This window comes from Chiloscyllium plagiosum, chromosome 16, assembly GCF_004010195.1.
Source record: "Chiloscyllium plagiosum isolate BGI_BamShark_2017 chromosome 16, ASM401019v2, whole genome shotgun sequence".
In the NCBI taxonomy this organism is placed as follows: domain Eukaryota; kingdom Metazoa; phylum Chordata; class Chondrichthyes; order Orectolobiformes; family Hemiscylliidae; genus Chiloscyllium; species Chiloscyllium plagiosum.
In genome coordinates, this window is record NC_057725.1 from 56597495 (window position 1) to 56622072 (window position 24578).

Consider the following 24578-nt stretch of genomic DNA (forward strand, 5'->3'; position numbering starts at 1 on the left):
TATTCAAGATTATATCTGATATGTCACTTTTCTTGTCACAAATCTTCTGATCTAGGTTGTAATCCCTATTTCCAGATAAGACGTTACTTTCTTAACTTTGTAAGACCTTTCTGAGCCCAAATTCCGCAGGACCAAACAGATATAGCATAGCAAACCACACAGACAACATAAGAGTAAACCACTAGGAGATGCCCCTTTTTAACAGCATAGCTGCCATATTCCAGTAAGTAAACACAATTTGAAAATCCCAAAGACTCTGACAAGCTACAGAGAAAAGATGAGTGTGTAAGGTTAGAGGGTGAGGTGGGGTGGTTGGGTGGTTCAGGTGACTGCCAGTTGGGAATATTTTATGTGCTGCAGAACTGACAATTGACCAGCTAATGGTTGGTGTAGAGTGTGTTGCTACTGGTCTTTGTTTTGACTCTTTTAAAAGAAAACTTTAATCAGGTTGGACAGTCCGCAATGGGATGCTGTAACACAAATCAAGATCAAACGGTCAATGAAACCTTAAAGAACAGAAACAGGACGACGAACCATTAATAAATCTTAACCACAGGAAGTGCTTGACTGAACAAGCACTATGGGTACAAGTCACACAAAATAAGTTAGTGTCCAACTGGATAAATCAGGAGATAGTGACAGCATATAGAACATAGAACATTACAGCACAGTACAGGCCCTTCAGCTCTCTATTTTACACCGACCTGTGGAACCAATCTGAAACCCATCGAACCTACACCATTCCATTCTTGTCCATATACCTATCCAATGACCATTTAAATGCCCATAAACTTTGCCTGCAACAATAGTAGACTTGTGTGTTCCATGCCCCTACTACTCTGAGTAAAGAAGCTACCTTTGTCCTCTGTCCTACATCTATCACTCCTCAATTTAAAGCTATGTCCTCACGTGCTAGCCATCACCATCCGAGGAAAAAGGCTGTCACTGTCCACCCTCTCTAACCCACTGATGAACTTATTAAGTCACCTCTCAACCTGCTCTCTAATGAAAACAGGCTCAGTTCCCTCAGCCTTTCCTCATAAGACCTTCCTTTCATACCAGGCAACATCCTAGTAAGTCACCTCTGAACTCTTTCCAAGGCTTCCACATCCTTCCTATAATGTGGTGACCAGAACTGTACGCAATACTCCAAATGTGGCCGCACCAGAGTTTTGTACAGCTAGAGCATTATCTCATAGTCCCGAAACTCAATCCCTCTACCAATAAAAGCTAACACATCGTTTGCCTTCTTGACAACCCTATCAATCTGGGTGACAATTTTCAAGGACCTATGTACCTGGACACCAAGATCTCTCTGTTCATCTACACTACCAAGAATCTTACCATGAACCCAGTACTCTGTATTCCTGTTACTCCTTCCAAAGTGAATCACCTCACACTTTTCAGCATTAAACTCCATTTGCCACCTCTCAACCCAGCCTGCAGCTTATCTATGTCTCTCTGTAACCTACAACATCCTTCGTCACTATCCACAACTCCACCGACCTTAGTGTCATCCGCAAATTTACTAACCCATCCTTCTTTGCCCTCATCCAGATACTTTATAAAAATGACAAACAACAGTGGACTCAAAACAGATCCTTGCGGTACCCCACTAGTAACAGAACTCCGGGATGAACATTTCCCATCAACCACCACACTCTGTCTTCTTTCAGCTAGCCAATCTCTGATCCAAACCTCTAAATCATCCTGAATCCCATGCCTCCATATTTTGTGCAATAGCCTACCATGGGGAACCTTATCAAATGCTTTACTGAACTTCATATACACTACATCAACCGCTTTACCCTTCGGGTATGCCTTGATCCTATCCACCAACAACTTCTCATGTCCCCTCCTGGTCTTAACTCTCTATTAGGTCTTTCTTAGCCAACTTGTAACTCCCAAGCACCCTAATTGAGCCATCACATCTCAACCTAACATAAGCCTTCTTCCTCCTCTTGACAAGTGATTCAACTTCTTTAGTAAATCACAGCTCCCGTGTTCAACAACCTCCCTGCCTGACCGTCCATACTTATCATGAATCCGCAGTAGTTGTCCTTAAATAAACTCCACATTTCAATTGTGCCCATCCCCTGCAGTTTCTTTCCCCATCCTATGCATCCTAAATCTTGTGTAATCACATCGTTTCCCGCCCCCCCCCCCAAGCTATAACTCTTGCCCTGCGGTATACACCTGTCCCTTTCCAATCCGAATTGTGGTCACTAACACCAAAGTGTTCGCCTACCTCCGAATCTAACACCTGGCTGGGTTCATTACGCAGTACCAAATCTAACATGGCCTTGTTTCTTGTTGGCCTGTCTACATACTGTGTCAGGAAATCCTCCTGCACACATTGGATAAAAACTGACCCATCTAAAGTACTTGAACTATAGTATTCCCAGCTGAAAATGTGTTGCTGGAAAAGCGCAGCAGATCAGGCAGCATCCAAGGAGCAGGAGAATCGACATTTCGGGCATGAACGTCGATTCTCCTGCTCCTTGGATGCTGCCTGACCTGCTGCGTTTTTCCAGCAACACATTTTCAGCTCTGATCTCCAGCATCTGGAGTCCTCACTTTCTCCTATAGTATTCCCAGTCAATATTTGGAAAGTTAGAATCCCCCATAACAACTACGCTGTCACTCTCATTCCTATCGAGGATCATCTTTGCTATCTGATCTTCCACATCTCTGGAACTATTCAGGGACTGATGGAAAACTCCCAACGGGGTAACCTCTCCTTTCCTGTTTCTAATCTCAGCCCATACCACCTCAGTAGACAAGTCATGAGATGTCCTTTCTGCAACCATAATATTGTCCTTGACTAGCAGTGCCACACCACCACCCCTTTTACCATTTTCTCTGTTCTTACTGAAACAGCTAAATCTCGGAAGCTGCAACAACCATTCCTGTCCCTGTTCTATCCATGTCTCTGAAATGGCCACAACATTGAGATCCTAGGTACCAACTACAAGTTCACTCACCTTATTCTGGATGCTCCTGGCATTAAAGTCAACACGCTTCAAACCGACTTCTTGCTTGCCGGTGCTCTCTTGCGATCTTGAAATCTTAGTTCTGACTTCACTACTCTCAACTGCCCGTATACTTGAAATATAATTTTGGTTCTGATCCCCCTGATAAATCCCCCATCTGTCCCCATCAGGATCTGAAATTAAACTCCTCTTTTCCCTACCAATACCCATATGATACCATCAGACTGGATGGACTGTCATTAAGTTTCCAACATTTTTCCTTTCAGAACCATTACCTCAAAATTAGGGTAGGGTGGCAGATGAGTGAGAGACGAGGATCCCAGGTGTGCGAGAAGCTAGGGAGTCAGTAAAGAGGTGAGGGGGAAGGGTGGCAGGTGGATGAAGACCTGTTGGTGACAGAGGGTAGGGTAGCATAGCGTAGCTTAGCTTGTTTGACAGTTGGTTTTGATATGGGACAATAATGTGCACAATTGTGGAAATGAATCGTGTAGCTACCTCAGAGTTAGAGTAGGTATTAATTCCTCGAACCTTCCGTGCATAACTATTAAAAAGGTAATTAAGTGCCACAGCTCTGACTTCTCAAATTCTAATTTAGAGTTGGCAACATTTTTAGGTAATACCAGATGTCAGGTGGGTGCCCTCTGAAATTCAAATGTCCTGGGCAATTATTGCAGAGTCTGTATCAGGATATGCTTGGGATCCCACATCTGTCAGAATATCTTCAGCCTTTGACTATCAAGAGATTGGAAAATCAGAGTCTTAATCTTTTGGCTCACAGGTTGAATTTATGAAAAAAAAACACTATTTGATGCTCTCTTTCCACTTTTGACTATTTGGTTCCCAGCAAGTGATGATAAAAGCACAAAATCTCACATTCAAAGTCAAAAAAAAGGCTGTATGGTGCATTGTGCCTGTCTCCACTCATTTCTAATGCTATCCAATTTAGTCCTTCCTTCATAAGCTTGCAATTGAAGCTTCATCAGGTACAGCCTCAAAGGATTTTTTGAAGTTATGATCCTGTCTGATTCCATCATACTTCACATATTATCAACCACCTTTGAGTTCAAAAAAATCCCCACACTTTCCTTCTAGATTTTCTCTCCAATTGTTTCAAATCTGTGATCTCTGGTTGTTGGCCCTTTTTGCCAGAGGAAGTCTTTCTTTGCACTTAGTTTAACAAAGCTCTCATAAATTTGAATACTTTCCCCCTATTCCTTCACTGGTTTAAAGCAAACAGACAGCTTCTTCAAACCGGCTCAACTGCCTCATCCTGGTGAACTCCTTTGAATTCTCTCCTGGCTCATGACTTCCTTCCTCAAGAGAGTGATGCCCAATGTAAAGATATCATAGCTGAGAACGGATCATGTTTTTGCATGGCTCCATTGATTTTGAACTCAAATGTTCCTATGTTCAAGTCCATGTATCCTTTACAGTTTCTTAACAGCCTTCTCAACTTGCCTGCTCACCTTCAAAGATTTGTGAATATACACTTTGTGACCTCTCTATGCCTTTTCAATGTTAGCATATTTGGCTCCCACTTTACATTAGCTACAAATCCTGTCTCTCATTCTTCTGTTGTCTTTTAAAACAAAAGATATACAATTTGCTGCTTTATCCACCACCCTGCCTCTCATTTCCTTCATTTTTTTTAAAAAAATTGATGACTGACATTTGTCACAAGCCTCCATTTTATGGTTAATTTTTAACCTGCAGTGCCTTTGTAATCTAAGGTAGCCTGAGATTGGATGTTGTATCTTTTTTTTCTTTTTGAAAAATGGTTATTTTGTGGCCAAATTAGGCTAATTAGCATCAGATTAGCCATTCAAGGAGGCTAATGATGGCAGGGAAGATGGAGGATGTCCTACCTGCCGAGAGGTCATGTAAGGTCCTTAAGTAACTAACAGTGGTCTCTTTCACCATTTATGACATTTTGCCAGTTTGCAGGAGGGTTTTTTCACCAGTGAAAGGGAGGGAGCAGAGCTGATGGAACCACCACCTCAGTCATTTCAAGGAACCTTGATCGGATTCTGTGGCTATCAGGTAATTCATTGCCTGGTGTTGGGGTTCCCACACCTTGAAAGGGATGCGATTTTGCCATCAAGGGCTGCCAGACAATAGGGACAGCCAGCAGCTCTTCAGTCCCAACACTGCCACCAGAAGCCATGGCCAATGCTGGCACTGCATCCAGGCTGGTGAGGCAGCATTGGCCCTGGCAACCCCAACTCACTCACCTTGGTAGTCAGGCAAGCTTTGGTGAAGGCAGTTATTGATGAGTTGGGGGGTTCTGCATGGGCACCCTCTGCCATCTGGGAGTCCCTCTGCAGGCTCTTGAATACTCGATTCGGAGGGCTCCCTCCCTTTCACTGAGAAGGCAAGGAGCCCACCAGATTTCACTCGATGGCTCCCCTACCTGGTGAAAAATACCCTCCTCCAAACTGGCAAAATGTCATAAATGGTGACAGAGACCACTGTTAGTTACTCAAGGACCTTAAATGACCTCTGGGCAGGTAGGACATCCTCCATCTTCCCTGCCACTATTAGCCCTCTTTACGTGGTGTAACTCCATGGGCTCTCACACCTCTGCTTCTCCATGCTCCCTGCCTCCAATTCACTCAAAGTCCCCAATGAACACCACCTACAACTTTGGTCTCAAAAACACCGGTTCCTTTATTATTTTCTTAGCCACTTTTTATTTCGCCAGTAGTTCTTAAATCATTGAAACAATCTGTCTTCCAGTCAGTGATTTCACCTTTGACCCACTCCATAACTACATTAAATCTAATTACGTTATGATCACTATTTACTAGATATCCTTCTATATGATATACTCCATTTGTCCTACTTTATTTCCCAGAACCAGATCTGCCACTTGTTAGCTTTGATATATTAAATAAGGAAGTTCTTGGCACATTTCTTTAGGAATGTGGGAGTATATTTACCTGTGCTTTGAGCTGCTTTCACAAGGCCTTTCCGGATGGTATCCCGAAGCCATGGTTTCATCAGGACATTTTCCTCTCCTCCAACGATTGAGACAACTAGGTTTGGGGCCGGCAAATTCCAATCTCCAGTCAGCAACTCAAAGATAGCAGCTGGGTGAGTGTTACAGGACACTTGTACGAACTACAACAGCAGACATACCAAAGCAAATTGAAAACAAATCAGCAAAATCAACTTGCATGCATATTGCTTCGCTAACACTGTGCTCATTTGGGATGTTATACCGGAAGACAAAATGAGACATTGACCCACCTAAGATACAAAAAAAAAACCTGCAGATCCTGGAATCCAAAGTAGACAGGCAGGAGGCTGGAAAGACACAGCAAGTCGGGCAGCATCAGGAGGTGGAGAAGTCGACATTTCGGCTGTAACCTTTCTTCAGGTCTGGAGGTGGTTGTAGGGGGAACTGCAGATAAAAGAGGGAGATGGGGGCAGGGTGGTGAAGTGGGGAGAGGTGATTACAGGCCGAGGGTACAACCTGGTTGGTCAATGGGAGGTCTGAATCCGGTTGGTGGCAGGGAGGGGGAGGGGCTGGGAAGGGAGTTAGGAGATGGGGAGGGAGTTTATTTGAAATTGGAGAACTCAATGTTGAGTCCTCTGGGCTGTAGGCTACCCAGGTGGAAGATGAGGTGTTACTCCTCCAATAGGCACTGTGGTTTGTTTTAGCAATGGAGGAGGGCAAGGATGGTCATGTCAGAAAGGGAGTGGTTGGGTGTATTGAAATGGGCAGTGACTGGGAGGTCCGGTCAGCCCCTGCCAGCCCAGCTGAGATGCTTGGTGAGCCATGCCCTGAGCTTACGTTGGGTCTCCCCAATGTAGAGGGGGACCACATTGGGAGCACCTGATGCAGTAAACTCAGTTGGAAGAGAGGGAGATGAACCCCTGTCTCACCTGGAAGGAGTGTTTGGAGCCCTGGATGGAAGTGAGGCGGGTGGTATACCAGCTGGTTTTGCATCTTTTCTGGTTGCAGGGGAAGGTACCAGTGGGTTTGATGTGGGGTTGGCGGGAACCAAGGACTGTCAGAGGAAACAGTCCTTGCGGAAGACAGAGAGGGGTGGGGAGGGGAAGATGTTCTTGATGGTGGGGTCTATTTGGAGTAGGCGGAAGTGTTTGAGGATGATGGGTTGGATATGGAGACTGGTGGGGTAGTAGGTGAGGACAAGGGGGACCCTGTCTTTATTGCTTTGGAAGGCAGGGGTTTAGAGTGGTGGAATGGGGAATGGAGGTGATGCAGTGGATGACTGTCTGGATGATGGAGGGTGGAAAGGAGCGCTGTTCAAAATAGGTGGACATCTGGGATGCTCGAGAGTGGAATGTCTCCTCATCCGAGCAGATGCGGCAGAGGTGGAGGAATTGGGAGGACGGATGGAGTTCTTTCAGGAGACTGGGTGGGAGGTGGTGTAGTCCAGGTAGCTATGTTTGTAGTAGATGTCCGTCTGGAGATAGAAATGGTGAGATCAAGCAAAGGGGAGGTAGGTGTCCAAGATGGACCAAGTGAATTTGAGGGCAGGGTGGAAGTTGTGAACTAAGTCGATGAACTGCTCCATTTCAGCCCGGGTGCAGGATGTTGCACCGGTGCAGTCATCAATGTAACAGCAGAAGACTTGGGACACACTGCCTGTGCAGGTACTAAAGAGCGACTGTTCGATATAACCAACAAAGAGGCAGGTGTACCTGGGGCCCATCCGGGTAACTGGGACCCATCCAGATACCTGTGGCCATCCCCTTTGTTTAGAGGAAATGGGAGGAGTTAAAAGAAAAGTTATTGAGGGTGAGGACCAGATCAGCAAGGCGGAGGAGAGTATTGGTGGAGGGGGACTGGATTGTCTATTGGAGAGGAAGCAGCAGAGGGCCTGAAGGCCATCCTTGTAGGGTATGGACGTGTATAAGGACTGCACATCCATAGTGAAGATAAAGTGGTGAGGGCAGGGGAACTGGAAGTTGTTGAACATATGGAAGGCATGGTTGGTGTCACGGACGTAGGTGGGAAATGCCTGAACTAAGGGGGAGAGAATGGACTCGAGGTAGGACGAGAGGAGTTTGGTGGGGCAGGAGCGTGCAGGGACGATGAGTCGGCCAGAGTAGTTAGGCTTGTGGATTGTGGGGAGCAGGTAGAACCTGGCAGTATGGGGCTGGGGGTCTATGAGTTTTGAGGCAGTGGAGGGGAGATCACTAGAGGCAATAAGGGCACTAGTGGTGTTCTTGGATATGGACCTGATGTGTCGTGGGTAAGGGGAAGGTAAGATGTGGTGTTGGAAAGTTGGCGTTCAGCCTCTACAATATAGAGGTCCATCCACCAGACTACCACCGCCCCACTTTTGTCAACAGGTTTCCACCTCAACAAATATTGAAAAATGTAACCAAAGATTAGGCTTTCAGGATTGACATTGAAGAGGAGGGATTTATGGAGAAATTTCCAAAGCTTATGAGAAGGCACAACCAAAGTGTGAAACAATGAAAACTGGGGTTACACAAGAGATCCGAATTGTAATAATAGAGATATCAGTTCTTAATTTTAAAGATAATGAGAGATCAGAGGTCACTAAATCATGTTGGTATGATAACATTTTCATATATTAATAAAATTAATCAGCATCTGTAAATGTGAGGCCAGTTATGACTAACAGTGTAATTCTCCTAAGACAGTTAAGCCCTGACTTCATCATCAATCAGAGTATGGCCACAGTGCTTTCTTGACCTCTCCTTGTGTTACCTCATTTTAATGCCTCAGATCCTATGCAACGGTGAAGCAAGAATTTATGCACAACATTCTTCATTGCAAATTTTTCCTCGAAATAAAGCAGATTTGTATGCAAAGCAAAGTACTGCAGGTGCTAGAAATGTAAAATACAACACAAAGTGCAGGAAATAAGAACATAGGAAATACTCTGAAGATCTGACATCACCTGAAGAGAGAAACAGAGTTAACATTTCAGGTTGATCACCCCCAGTCAAAATATTTGTACCTTGCCATGTTTCTTGCCAAATCCAAAAAACTCAACCTCTCCAACATTGTAACTGGGTTCTTTAACATTGCGACCGTTGTATTTTTGCTCTCTCGTCAGTTCCTCTCCTGTCACCTCTGTTTGTTCCTCTCTAGACTGTACACACCGGCAAGTTCTCTTTCCACTAAAAGACAGAACATAATACAGATTGCTGAATTTTTTCAGAACACTGCCAAATCTATCCTTTGGTTTACTTGGAACATGGAACTGTATAGCACAGGAACAGGCCCTTGGGCCCATGAGGTTGTGCCAAATGTGACACCAAATTAAACTAATTGCTTCTGCCTTTCCCTGATCCATATCCCTCCATTTCTTGCATATTCTTATGTGCTTATCTACAAGTCCTTTAAATATCCCTGTCGTATCTGCCTCCGCCATCACCCCTGGCAGCGCATTTTAGATTCCTACAACACACTAAGAAAATAAACTTGCCCCTCAAGTCTCCTTTGAACTCCTCCTCCCCCCCGCCCCCACCACCCCACACACACACACACACTTCACCTTAAATGTCTGTCCTCTAGTATCAGACGTTTCAACTCTGGGGAAAAAGATTCTGACCATCAACCCTGTCTGTGCATCTCATAATTTTACAGACTTTTGTCAAGTCTGCCCTCGGTCTCCATCACTCCAGAGAAAACAACCCTTATAGCTCATACCCTCCAATCCAGGCAGCATCTTGGTGAACCTCTTCTGCACCTTCTCCAAAGCCTCCATATCCTTCCTGTAACATGGCGACCAGAATTGAAAGCAATACTCTATGTGTGACCTAACCAAAGTCTTATAAACCTACAACAGCACATCCTGACTCATGTACTCAATTCCTTAAGCAAAGGCAAGCATGCCATACATCTTCTTTACCACCTTATCTACTTGTGTGGCCACTTTCAGGGAGCTACAGACTTGAACTCCAAGATCTCTGCATCAATGCTGTTCAGAGTCCTGCCATTAACCATATACTTTTCCTTAACACTTGATCTCCCAAAGACCTCACACTTAGGATATCAAATTCCATCTGCCATTTCTCTACCCCTACCTGCAATGGATCTATATCCTGCTGTATCCTTTGACAACCTTCTAAACTATCCACGACTCCACCAATTTTTGTATCATATACAACCTTACTAATTTCCCCCAGCTACATTTTCATCGAAGTCATTTATAAATATCACAAACAGCAGAGGTCCCAGTATGGATCCCCATGGAACACCACTAGTCAAGGACCTCCAGCCTGAAAAACATCTTTGCACTTTACCCACTGTCTTGCGTGAGCAAGCCAATTCTGAATCCACGCAGCCAAGTCATCATACTCCAATTTAAAGTTGAGAATATAGTCCATCCCATCCCTGATTTGGACTTCAGTGAAACAGATTTTGACAAGGGCTTGTATATTTTTTAAGCCTGGAACCATGAATGTTTTTGGCTTTGATTACCTGACACACAGAGACCTATCAACACCATGTTTATGAATGTCCAAACCAAAAGCCTTTCTAATTAGTTCAGCCAAGAAGTGACTACCATGTAGGACATTGTCTTAAGAGGTTTATCTGGAGCCACATGGAAAGAATCAGTGTCCAATAAACTGTCTACCTCTATAGATGTGGAATCGTTCATGGACTCTACCTTGTAATCCTGCAGATTTACTTAGTCCAGCTTTCTGAGGATTTGCTTTGTGCTGGAGTTAAAAATTTAGCTTCGAATCTATGGGCAGAGTTTTAACTATTTCAGATGAAAGCGGGAGCACTTTGTCCAGAGAAACCTGCGGATTGTGTTGGTCAAGAAGCCCTGTCAGATCTTCCATCAGGAGTGCTGATTGGCAGCTGGTGGGATTTCTCCCAGGATTCCAAGCCTGGAGCAGGAAGCTCCACCTACACCGAGCTGGACCGGGAAGCTGACTCCCGTACCCCAGATGGAAAGGTATGTTTGGGGGCAGATTTCAGGATTTGGGAACTTTGGGCAGAGTGAGGTGGTGAGCTGGAAGCTAGGACATGGATGTGTCTCTCAGAGACAACACCCCTGTCCTAGTCCTGTCTCTTAGCCTTCGCACAAATTAATGCACTTTGTCCTCCCACATACTGACAACTTGCCTACATTGCGTTACCAGTCAGTTCAGCCAATGTGCTACCTGTCTCACTTAGACCCTGACATTTACAGCCCAGTTGGGATAAGGCCCTTAAGTTGTTGCTAATTGACCAGTGAACAGACTTAACTGGTGGTGGAGTAGAAGGGTCGACATTGGGCCTTCTAGCCCAGAATGTAAATTTCCGAGTTGGCAGGAAGGGGGCAGGTACCATCAAATGCCAACTCGCATGATTATCTGTCATTTTCACTGGCTTTCCTGCCTCTTCTCAGAAACAGAAAAAGTTAGATCTGACAGTCTATCAGTGCTCAAAAGCCAAATAGAATCATGAACATTACAGAAAAGATCCCCCTGGACCTGTGCTGGCACTCTGTCCTATTTCATCTCAGCTTTTTCTCAAAATACTTTGAGTTTATTCCATAGCTAGCATGCTCCAAAATTAGTATTAACGCTATATTGTCCTCCCCTTGAGTGGAACTGTCTGTTGTTGTGGTAAAGTACACTTAAGGACTGCATACCAGTCTCTAAGAAATTCATTTACTCCAAACTGTTGCACAGCGTCATCCACAGACCTATTGCAATTCTTTCATAGGATATGTGTCACTGGCTGGGTCAGCAGTTTTTATCCATTTCTAGTTGCCTTTAAGAAGATGATAGTGAGTTGCCTTCTTGAACCGATACAGTCCATTTGCTGTAGGTAGCCCCACAATGCTGCAAAGGAGTGAATTCCAGGACTTTGACCCAACAACACTGAAGGAACGCTGACTTCCTTGCAAGACAGAATGGTGAATGGCTCGGCAGGGAATATATCTGCTCTCCTTGTCCTTCTGTTGGTAGGGATTGAGAGTTTGGAACATGCTATCAGAGTGAGTTTTGAGAAGATTTATAGCACAGGTTGAGGTTCTGGATGAAAGTTTGCTCACTGAGCTGGAAGGTTCATTTTCAGACATACTAGGTAACATCATCAGTGAGTCTCCAGTGAAGCACTGGTGTTGTGTCCCGCTTTCTATTTGTGTTTCGGTTTCCTTGGGTTGACGATGTCATTTCCTGTTCTTTTTCTCAGGAGGTGGTAAATAGGATCCAAAATCGATGTGCTGATAGAGTTCCAGTTGGAATGCCATGCTTCTAGCAATTCTCATGCGTGTCTCTGTTTGACTTGTCCTAGGATGGATGTGTTCTCCCAAAGTGGTGTCCTTCCTCATCTGTATGTAATGATACTAAAGAGAGTGGGTCATGTATTTTTGGAGAAAGTAAGAATTCCTGATGAAGGGCTTATGCCCAAAATACCAATTCTCCTGCTCCTCAGATGCTGCCTGACTAGCTGTGCTTTTCCAGCACCACACTCTTGACTCGTGTTTTTTTGAGTCATGACTGGGACCCCTTTGGTCCAACTAGTCTATGCCGACCAGATATCCTTTCTGGAATTTTGCATTCAATTCTGGCCTCGCTGCTACAGGAAAGATATTGTTAGACTTGAGAGGGTGCAGAAAAGATTTACAAGGACCTTGCCAGGGTTGAAGAGTTTAAGCAAAGGGAGTGGTTGAAAAGGGTGGGGCTTTTTTCTCTGGAGCATTGGAGGCTGAGGGGTGAACTTAGAGGTTTATAAAATAAAGAGAAGCATGTACAGGATGAATAGCAAGGTCTTTTTCCCATGGTAGGGAAATCTAAAACTAGAGGGCATAGATTTAAGGAGAGAGGGAAAGATGTAAAAGGGGCAACTTTGCATGTAAAAATGAGCTGCCAAAACAAGTGGTGGAGGAGGGTACCATTGCAACATCTGGATGGGTACATGAATAGGAAGGGTTTAGAGGGATATGGACTAAGTGCTGGTAAGTACATTAAATACACCAACCTATCAGTCAAATGTCAGTAACAATACCCCAATGCAAAACACAATATAGAAAATGAAACTATAAATAAGATGCAAAGTCATCACCGTAGGATTTGCATAGTAGTGCATAGGTCTGCAAATCAGGCAGGTGCAGCCCTGCCAGAGGAAATAAATTTGCGTTTTAGTCTGACCTCCATCATTTACTTTCCATCATGTTGTGACAGTAAACATCACCATCTTTTAGTTCTGTTGTATTAAGTGATTTTAAAATGTAAATCCATTTAGTATAAAGAACTCAAGATCTTAATGTTGGATCATATTACCAAAGCATAGGTGTAATACCAAACTTAGAACACATTGACTGTAATTAGAATATTTAGGTTGGCATGTTAAAAAAAATTAGAAGTTTGAGTTGTTACAGAAGAGAATTGGATAAAAGGAATGTGGTGGTGACAATTTATACTAGAACAAAAGATTTGAGAAAAGCATTCAAAATACCAATGTTCCTGTTAAACTAAATAGGGAGAAACGGCCAAGATGATTAAGTAAAATAGGACACTTAGAATAATATAAAGGTGTCAGGCAGAGTCAATATAGTTTTGTGAAAATCATATCTAACCCATTTATTCCATTTCTTTGTGGTAGTGAGGAACCAGTGGATGTGCAATTATTAAATTTCCAGAAGGCATTTGTTAAGGTACCACATTGAAGGCTACAGTGGAAAATTTAAAAAATCATGATGTAGGGATTAACAATATTAGCATGGATAGGAGACTGGCTAGCTAACAGGAAAGATAGTTAGTATAAATGGATCATTTCCTGGTTGGACAACATGTAGTGACTGGTGTAGTCCAGGGATGAGTACTTGGGCCTCAACGTTTTACAATTTTTGTCAATAATTTTGATGAAGGGACAAAGCATACAGTTGTTAAATTGACTGATAACACAAAGATACTTAACAAGGTAAGCTGTGTAGAGGACATAAGGAAGCTACAAAAGGAACATAGGTGTAAGTGAGTAAGCAAGTCTTGCAAATGAAGTATAATTTGGGACAATGTGGAGCTGATGATTTCAACATGAAGAATAAAGAATATTATCTAAATGGTGAGATATTGTAGAATTCCGAGATACAGAGGGATCTTGGTGTCATAGTGCATGAATCACAAAAAGTTAGTATGCAGGTACAGCAAGTCATTGAGAAAGCCAAAAAAAGTGATTGTTTATTCTAAGAGGAATTGAATGCAAAAGTAGGGAGGTTGTGCTTAATTCATACAAAGCACTTATGAGACTAAATTTAGAGTACTGTATGCAGTATTTATCTCCTTATTTAAGAAACAACGTGCATGTTTTGAAAGCAGCGTGGAGAAGGTTTATATCTTGTTATCGTATAAAGGAAAGGTTAAACAGACTAAGCTATTTCTTGCGGGGGTTTAGAAAAGTAGTTGGTTGAAAGATGTAAAATCCTGAGGTGTGTAGAGATGATGGATGTGGAAAGGATCTTTCCACTTCTGGGAGAATATAAAACTAGGGGTTACTGTTTAAAAATGAGGGGTCACCCAATGAAGGAAGAAATAAGAACAATTTTTTTCTGTGTCATGAGTCTTTAGAACTGCCTTCATCAAAAGGCATGAATGCAGGGCCTTTGAATGTTTTTAAGCCCAAGGTAAATATTTTCTTGATAAGCAAGAGAGCGGAGGTTAATGAGATTGAGGAGCATGCAGACTAATCAGAACAATTCTGATCTCTTTAAAATGACAGCATAGACTTGAGGGGACTGAGTTATCTGCTCAAGCTCCTAATTCATACATTTGGGTTTTTAATCTCAGAGAGTGGACAGCAAAATAGAATGGAGGCTATGATTGTATTCAATGACAGTACAGTTAAGAGGTTGCATGGTCTGCTCATGCGCATAATTCTTAGGTAGAAGCTAGAAACAGCACTTCGGGAGCAAGAGTACATCTAAAGGGGAAGGGGGGAGGTGGAGGAGGAAAATTGCAGATAAAATGTGCCCACTGAACTGATGGAAAATGGATGCCAACTTTAAAAAATGGACTGGCAAAAGACAATGATTTTAGTTAAATTGGGAGGTTGATGAGATTCTATGGTTCCACAGTGATGCATTACTAGATCAGTAAACCAGAAAAATAGGAGCTAGATTTTCATGGAGTTAGAAAGACATTGTGGAGATGCAGCCCAGACCCACTTCTAAGAGTCCTGACCCATTCCTGGGGTTCCAATTTTCACCAGCACCATTTAAAGGTGCAGGCTGGTTCAGATCACATACTCCTTCGATATTTGGTTCCATTGCAGGGATTGGCATATTCAAGCTTCCTGTTGGAGTTGACCAATTTTCAAATGACTCCTGGTTTACTGTGTCAGAGGTCTCATGAACTACAATGAGGCTAAGAACGCTTTGGAAGGCAATTTCAAAACGTCTTGCTCATTCGTCCCATTCTAGGCAATGCCTTTCCATCCACCACACATGGCTAGTTGTACACTCAATACCCATTTAACCACTATGCACAGTGTGTAGAACCAATCAACCCTGTAGTTATAATAGACAAAAGGCTTGAGAAAAAGTAGTCTTCCACTCAAGGAAATTGTATTCACAACAGACCAATAAAAAAAAAAAATCACACAGAATATTCATAAAGTTACAGCTGAAAACGCTTGAAACCACTATCTTGTATAATGAAACTCCATGAAATTGATATAATGGATGAGAGAGCCAGGGCTCTCATTAAGTAATGTTTCTTCTGGAGCACAGCTATATTGATACACTACCAGATGTTTAGGCCCTCAGCTTAAAATTTTCTTGGTTTTGTTGTGCTGCTAAAATATATTTACAGAGGCTGAGGCAAGGAAAACATTAACTTTATTTTAAGAAAATCATACTGGTCTTCATGAAGCTACAAGAGAGCAATGTCATGTGATACAGCATCACTTCCTATGTCATATATTGTCTCTTTGAGAGATCACACTAAGAATTAACTCCTCACACAACATACCAAAAACTCATTATATATTCTACGGCTATGATTCAAACAGTTAAATTATCATAAAAATCTAACTCATTCAATAAAGGTTGTCCATAAATAGTGTGACCTTTCTGTAGCTCCAACAATCCTTTGATGTCCTTTACAGTGGTTGAGGAAGCCATTCACATCAAGGTCGCAACACACGCTATGCGTATTAATGACACATCATCCAATGACATAGCAAAAAAATTTGTATTAATTTTATATTAATTTCACTGTGAAGTGTCAAAATGCACAGAACTCCACCCATCACCAACTCCCCCAAGGAATACTGCATCCATTTAAGTTACAAAGCCTGGCTCATTATTTACTTTTCACATTGGCTGTAATCAGTGTGAATAATGCACCTCAAACATACACCACCCTATCTGTGCTAAGATACACACTGACTCAAAGATAGATTAATTATCCTCCATGAAGAATGCCATCAGCAATAGATTACTGGCCCAACATTAGGGAATTTTAAAATGTTCCCAATCTTCTTTGCAGATATAATGTTAAAACTGGCTTCTGCCTATAGACTAGGCCTAACATCTGTGGGCACTCATTTCCTGTATTTTCCAGCTTTTGGGAAGAACAGATTTTGACACTTATTCAGCAGTTGCCTTAAATAATTGATTGATATGTTTCACTCTGTATGTTTTAGTTATGACAAGTAGATCTGGAATTCTCCATTGCTCAATACTTGACCAATGAACCATGAGGGAATTCCAGAAAATTACAGGTTGTTCCCCAAGTTGTTATTATTATTGATACTTTGGGTGTTTTTAAGACTCCTTGTTCTAAACGTTTGTAAAGGATTGGCTGGTTCTTAGCATAGTTCTGCCTGTAACCGCTACAGACATACATGGTTCACACTTATTGACTCCTGCTAGACCTTTTGGTTAAAAACATTAGAGTGCCAAACCTAACCGTTTAGTCAGTGAATTGAAAGATTAATATTCAAATACCTGCTTGAGTTTCAACCGAAGAGTAATGGGTTTTTAAAGAAAAAAAAATTGTAAATTTCAGAGAAAGGATATATATTGACAGGAGAAACATATTTTAAAAGTGTTTCAAATTTGGACAAAGGCACATCTTAAATGTGTGACTATTAACTGCTTCAATTTCAAACTATTTCTCGATGCTGCGAAAATCATATTTGACCACAAAATCTGGTTGTTTTGTAAACTTTGATGACTTTGGCCTCTTAAATCATGAGAATCTCATTGGAGGTAATGTTGGAAGTTCAAAGGAACTTGGGAGTCCTTCTCCAGGATTCTCTTAAGGTAAACATACAGGTTGAGTTGGTAGTAGGAAGGCAAATACAATGTTGCCATTATTCTCGAGAGGACTAGAATATAAAAACAAGGATGTACTTCTGAGGCTTTATAAGGTTCTGCTCAGACCACATTTAGAGTTTTGTGAACAATTTTGGGCCCCATGGTCCCAAATCTCAGGAAGGATGTATTGGCCATGGAGCAGGTCCAGAAGAGGTTCACGAGAATGATCCCAGGAATGAAAAGCTTAATATACAAGGAATGTTTGAGAACTCTGGGACTATACTTGATGGAGTTTAGAAGGATAAGGGGGAAATCTGAATGAAACTTACAGAATTGTGAACAGACTGGACAAAGCGGACATTGAAAAGGTGTTTCCATTGGCCAGAGAGCCTAGGACCTGAGGGCACATCCTTAGAGTAAAGAGAAGACCTTTTAAAACGGAGATAGGGAGAAACTTCTTTAGCCAGAGAGTGGGGAATCTATGGAATTTACTGCCACAGAAGGCTGTGGTGGCCAGGTCATTGAGTATATTTAAAACAGAGATAGATAAGTTCTTGATTGCCAAAGGGATCAAAGGTTGCTGGGAAAACGTGGGAAAGTGGGGTAGAAAAACCCATCAACAATGATCGAATGCTCAGTGAAAATCACATTTGATGGCAAAATCTGGTAGCTTTGTACATTTTGATGACTTTGGCCACTTTAATCATCACTTGAGGTAATGTTGAAGTGCAAAGGGATTTGGGAGTTCTTCTCCAGGATTCTCTTAAGGCAAACTTGCGGGTTGAGTCTAATTTCTGCTTCTATGGTCTTACTAACTGGCAAAGAGAATAAAAGGATGTGCTACATCACAATGCAGACAGAACATGATTGTCTGGGGTGATTTTAATGTTTTGTGCAATAATAAACTCTACCTGTGGTGTGAGCTATGAGTTCCCATGACCCTATGCAAAGTTATTGCATTCATTCAAAATAGTTCAGGCACCTTACATTATGCCATCCTTCTTCAAACTGGCACTCAAAGCACCATTTCTCAACAGCTACATTCTGTTAAAGAACAACAGTGGCAGCTAGGCAACAGGCATAGGAGTGGAATATTTTTTGCATAATTTCCATACCTTTTTACACAGGCCGACCACAATACTGAAATAAAATGCGGTCCTGTCCTTACCTTATGTTTATTTGTGATCCTCGGCTCTCTCCACAGGTAACACACTCTTCTTTAATAAAATGGGTGGTCTGTTGAGAGAAAGAAAAATGATGCGTAGCAGCAGCCTCATCCCAGCAAACAGTCAGACTGAATGGTTTACCAACAAGAACAGAAAATTATTCTTGCTAACTCTGCTTAGAAAAGAAACTAATACCAAGCAATTCTACTAGTCACCTAACCTGGTTGTGCTAGCTTCCAGCTTTGATGAATTGACACAAAGTAACATGGAGACTTGCTAGATCCAGTATTATGTTGATTGCTACATCTTTAATGTTTCAATATTTTTTCTCCTGTTTTCTAGACACTGAAAAGTATTAAACATAGCAAATATTTCTTTTTTTTCACACATGCAAATCAATGTGTCCAAGTCTTTAGTAATGGTCTATTGATGCCTTTGTCCAATTGCTCGTCTATCCATTAAAATGTCTAGCCTCTGCATACGGAGCTACAGAGCCTCACGCACACAAGCTTCCCATAATTCAGTTTGTTCAGAGGCGCTCTTCAACTTGTGAGCAGAATCTAAGTCAATTTTTTTGGCTTTTACTACAGCTTTAAATATCTGTCCTTTCTAAGATCTGCACGGTGGTTTCTGCTTCTTTGAATGGTATTAGTATCCATGTCTGATGCACATGAATGAGGGTTGAATGCGATGAAGTTTTACTTTATGTACTTAAAAACTACAGTATGATGAGAATTTAATGCTTGCCTGTGGCCCCAATTTTATTTGTCGTTTTTAGTCTACATTTCGATATAATCAAAATTCTTTGGAAACATGAGTACAGTTTGAATTAATGCAAGACTGGGTGCATTTCCAGATATCAGATCTTGTTTGCAGTCATGGTTTGCATACTTTGAAGTGTTGTTGGATTCTCAGAGGTCTAATCCTTTCACTGGGAGCATTCCCATAAACAATCCAATCACGTACAAGTACCAGAATCTGGCCTGGGGTTTGTTTCTCAAAATACATCTAAGACACATACCTGACAGCATTGTGAATTTATAAACTGTCTGTGCAGGTGTCTTACATGATAAGTAAAATGCATAAACACTAATGGCAGATGTGTAGATGATGTATGCTTAGCTGACCGGAAAGGTAAGGACCCTAAAATACATGAGTTGTTTCAGGTATATTAGTTTCACAATAGCACCACAAGCATTTACAGCTATTCCTGCTTCCAGTTCAGTTAACAGGAGCTTACACAATGAAGTCTTCTGAGGCTGACATTCCATAGTAGCCCACTGGTCTCCAATATGCAGGAAGCTAGTGGAACCTCCATTTAAATCTAAGCCTTTCCACTTCCATTGCAATAAAACTTCTGACTTTGACATTTATATCTACCCACCTTCTTCAATTTGCATTTAATCCTTCCATTTCCACAGCCAGAGGACTACATAAGCCACTTATTCATGACCTAGCTTCCCCCCACCCCCTCCCCATGTCAATTTAATCCATTTTTGTCTGGACAAGAGCTCTGCATGCAACATTGCCTTGGATGGCTGGCAAGTGACAGTGGTCACAGCATGAAATAAAATCAACAGGAATACACATTCCAACTCCTACAGGCCAAGTTTGCCTTGCCTTTCAGTACACCTGCAATGATAGTGCTGGCCCAATAATGTAAGAAATTGTATGAGAGTATGTCCTGTTGGAGGAAAAGCAGGGCAAATCCAATACCTGCCCATGAGTGTGACTGCTCTCGGCATCAAGGTGTGATTCAAAGTGTGAGCCCTCACAAAAACTGAGTTCAATGGAGATTTGAGGGGATTCTCTCCATTGGTTCAAATTGTACTTGACACAGAGAAAGTGGGTGGAGTGGTTGAAGGTGAAAAGTTTCAGTTCAGGACATTGCTGCAAGAAATCTGCAATTCTAGCCAAGGCCCTACCAACTTCAGCTGTTTCACCAATGATCTTCGTTCTATCCAATGGTCAGAAGTGCGGATGTTCATTAACTGGGCGGCACGGTGGCACAGTGGTTAGCACTGCTGCCTCACAGCGCCAGAGACCCGGGTTCATTTCCCGACTCAGGCGGCTGACTGTGTGGAGTTTGCACATTCTCCCCGTGTCTGCGTGGGTTTCCTCCGGGTGCTCCGGTTTCCTCCCACAGTCCAAAGATGTGCAGGTCAGGTAAATTGGCCATGCTAAATTGCCCGTAGTGTTAGGTAAAGGGGTAAATGTCAGGGAATGGGTGGGTTGCGCTTCGGCGGGTCGGTGTGGACTTGTTGGGCCAAAGGGCCTGTTTCCACACTGTGAGTAATCTAATCTAATCTAAAAAACTGCACAGTGTTCATTAGGTTCCCAACTCTTCAGTTTTTTTTGGTTTCTTTAATCATTGAAATAATTGGTGTCCATAGGCAGCAAGAGTGGGTGACATCTAGGCTTCTGCTGATTGCCTAGCATTTGCAGCCTATGACCATCTTCAACAGAACAGAACAATAACCATCTTCCCTTGACATTAATTGCACTACCATTGCTGATCCATCATTACACCGTCATCATCCCGGGAGTTACCACTGAAGTGGACCTGCCATACAAATACAATGGCTAAAGAGGTTAAAGACAGTTACTTAGGAGTGAGTAACTCACCCCAAAGCCGAGGGACCATCTAATGGAAGATTCTCTACTTGCCAGGGATGAGTGCAGCTCCAAAAACACTTGCCATTATCCAGGACAAAGCAGCCCCACTGGACTGGCACCTCTCCACTCCCTCCACCACCATCTCACAGCAGCAACAGTACGTCACATCTTCACAGTCCAAGATAGCCATTTGTACCTTCAAAATCATCTTCCAAATCGAGTACATGTATCACATAGGGGCAGTGGATCCAAGGGAACACCATCTGCAGGTTTCCCTCAACGCACGCATTATCCTGCTCGGGAACCAATTCACCTATCCATCGCCAATGGGTCAAAATCCTACAGCTCCCTTTCTATGGGCATTGTTGAAGTAACTATGCCACACGGACTGCTGCTGTTCAAGAAGGTGGGTTCTCAAGGACAATTAGGGGTGGATAGTCAATGCCAGTGATACCATATCTCATGAACAAATTTTTTTTAAAAAGTCAGGACAAGGTACCATATGTGAAGCCTCATAATTTGACGCCCATTAGACACTCAGGTGACTACTGTTGAAATTGGGTTGATTAATATAAGCTGGAGCCACTTGAGTTAGCATCTTGAGAACCATAGAAAAAGTGATTTTCATCCCATTCTTTGGAGATAGACTTGAATCCAGAATACAAAGCACTATTACATATGTTTTCTAATTGTAATTTTTTGAAAATAATTGTAGTAACTAACATAAATTACAACTTAAGCTGTATTTGAAATAAGTCTGATTAGAAATTAGACCCTCAATTACACCAGACAGTACAATGTTCATCAAAATCTGACCTAATTAAACATATTTTGTCTCACACATAGCAATCCAAATTTTTAAAAAGAATATAAGGTGAATTTAAATCTTTGGAGTGGAGTGGAGTAGAATGGAGAGGCTGCATTAACCTCTTTGAATAATTTCTGCTTCAAAAGCAGAGTTTTGCTATTAGCTTGGAGGTACAAGCATTTGACCAGCTGCCTGAATACCTTCTAATGAAACTTAGGGCCAAATGTTCACAGAGTTGGGCTGAGTCCTTTAAGAATGGTAAGCGGAACCCAATCCTGAGATTCCCATCTGGTTTGCTCACACTGGCAACTTTTGCATATGGGATAAAGGCAGAGAAGATCCCAGACCTGTAATCACAGTTTGCCCAGTTCCGCTGCTGACATTGCCTCCTCTCCTCAAAACTTCAATGGAATGGACCGGCTTATCAAAGGCACATAGCTCAAGCCCCTCAGAGAAGTTGTGAACCGTAGTCTGGGGTTGGACCACTTCAAAAATATAAGATCTTACTCATGGCAACACCATGCACCCTATGCCCCCTCACCCAGTATGCACTATGGAACTGATGAATGAGTTGATAACAATAGAATCTTTGAAATGAACTTTTAAAAAACTAAATTTAAATATGTTCTTATAACCCAGTAAAGGTGCCAACTATACAGTGCCATCACTAACAGAATGTAGCTCACTCCGTACCTCTTAACCTTGACCAAAAAAGTGTACAGACGTTGCAAAAAAACAATTCAAAAAGAAAATAAACTACTTGTTGCCTCATATGAATGTCAATCTTAGCAAATACCTCTGTGTGTGTGAACAGAACCCTGTGGAGTTTACCATTAGTTGGTATTAGAGCTCAGCCAAGCATCCAGAATGAACTATCGAAAGAGAAAGATGACCAGATAACCATATCATGAGTAAAATTGAAGGTGTTACTAAATTTTACAGCAGAACTTGATTGCCATGTTCTGTTTGCTTTTCTAGTCATACTCAACCAGATTGAAAAGCTGGATGACTTTCAGGTAACTGAGCCTTTGCCACAAGGTCACTGCCAGGGGTAGGGAGGGGATGGTACACACTGCTGTTACAGAGCGGGGACTCACTGGAGTTGATTAAAGCTGGTGTTGTGGAAACGGGGGGGGGGGGGGGGGGGGGGGGTGGGAGGTGCTCAGAGCTCAGTGAGAGGCTGAGCAAATACTGTGGTGAGCTCATCCAGTCAGAGGAGGAGAGGGTTGGTTCCCTTTGTGGTGTTCCTTTGGCTGACAGATGGGGCTTGTGCTGGAGTAGGATATTAGTGCTGGCTCCAGGAGGACTGGACTCCCTTCAGGTGCTGGGACCCCTGACCCAGGAAACAGGGTGCAGCCAATTTAAAGCTTCACGAAGACAAAATATCTCAGACATGCATATTTAATGAAATATTTTAGCAGGTTAAAAGTACATAGTTTCAGGTGGGCAGTTAGGGTTGAAATGTTTGTTTCAACATGCCACCTGACCCCAACTGAACCATTTGTTGGGTGTGGGGGACGGTGTTGGGGTCGGGGTCGGCGGTGGGGGGGGGGGCACTCTCTCACACACACAGCCCCCTCACTCTCTCTCACACACACAGCCCCCTCACTCTCTCTCACACACACAGCCCCCTCACTCTCTCTCTCACACACTTTATTTTTATTTCTGAACCAAATTTCACTTTCCTTCTCTGTCAGCCCTCTTTTTTTTGTTTCATCCATAAATTTCATTGGTTAAAAAAGGAGATTCTCATCAGTGAAGCCTTTGGTCATCTGATCTAATATCTCCTCACGTGGGTCACTGTTACTCTTTGGTTTATAATGTTCCATCAAAATGCTTTGAGACATTTTCTTTACATGTTAAAGGAATGATGCAAGTGTATGTTGACCTTGATAATTTATTATTTTTTTCCCCCACGAGGCCCTAATGCCCCAACAAAATCCTGCAATTTGTGACATTAGACACCATTCAAGCCAAAGGGTAGATGAGAAATCTAATAAATTTGCTCCGATTGTGGGCCATGAGCTCCTCTTGTTCAGTGCAGGCTGATCTGATGAATGTTTTCAAGCTTTCAGATTTCCAGGTGTTTATTGATCATTTTGTAATTTTCCCAGGTTTTCGTTTACTTAGCTATCTCTCAAACTTGGTTTCTTTCCTAAGGGTAAGTAAATAGCTAAGGAAACCAATCTTTTTATTTCTTCAGTGCTTCTCTACTGTGTGACTGTGATAATTTTATTTATTCTTCCAATGATGATTCCTCTCTTTGACTATGTTTTGTATATATTTATTTTCCAGCTGAGCTCATTAAATGTTATTTGAGCAAATCAACAGTAAGGATATTAAACAGTTGCTGAACCAATGAAAATGAAAATCATTGCTTTTAATTTTGTTCCAGTTGAATTATTTTCATAAAAAGGGCAAAGTCACCATTGTCCTACCAGACTGCAGGGCTGCTCTCTCATTACAGAGAGATGACTGGGGATGGTTTAGTCTAAGGGTCACCACATCTCGGGTGAAGGGAGAGAGTGAGAAGGAGTGTCCTTCATGGTAACCTCAGCCAGTGTGGATTTTGAACCCATGTTGCTGACATCACTCTCCATTGCAAACTAGCTGGCCAGCCAACGGAGCTTCTGGATCAGTGGTGCTGGAAGAGCACAGCAATTCAGGCAGCATCCGAGGACAGGCAAAATCGACGTTTCGGGCAAAAGCCCTTCATCAGGAATAAAGGCAGAGAGCCTGAAGCGTGGAGAGATAAGCTAGAGGAGGGGGGGGGTGGGGAGAGAGT

General features: G+C 42.5%; 1 protein-coding gene across 1 annotated transcript in view; it reads right to left on the bottom strand.

Moving 5' to 3' along the window:
- Positions 1-24578, bottom strand: part of trpm5 (transient receptor potential cation channel, subfamily M, member 5) — a 115109-nt gene that overhangs the window by 68501 nt on the left and 22030 nt on the right. Inside the window, exons 2-4 of the mRNA XM_043706179.1 lie at positions 18372-18439; positions 8957-9119; positions 5933-6113 (exon numbers count right to left, since the gene is read on the bottom strand). Of these exons, the coding sequence (XP_043562114.1) occupies positions 5933-6113; positions 8957-9119; positions 18372-18439 (412 nt within the window). The remainder of the gene's footprint in view (positions 1-5932; positions 6114-8956; positions 9120-18371; positions 18440-24578) is intronic.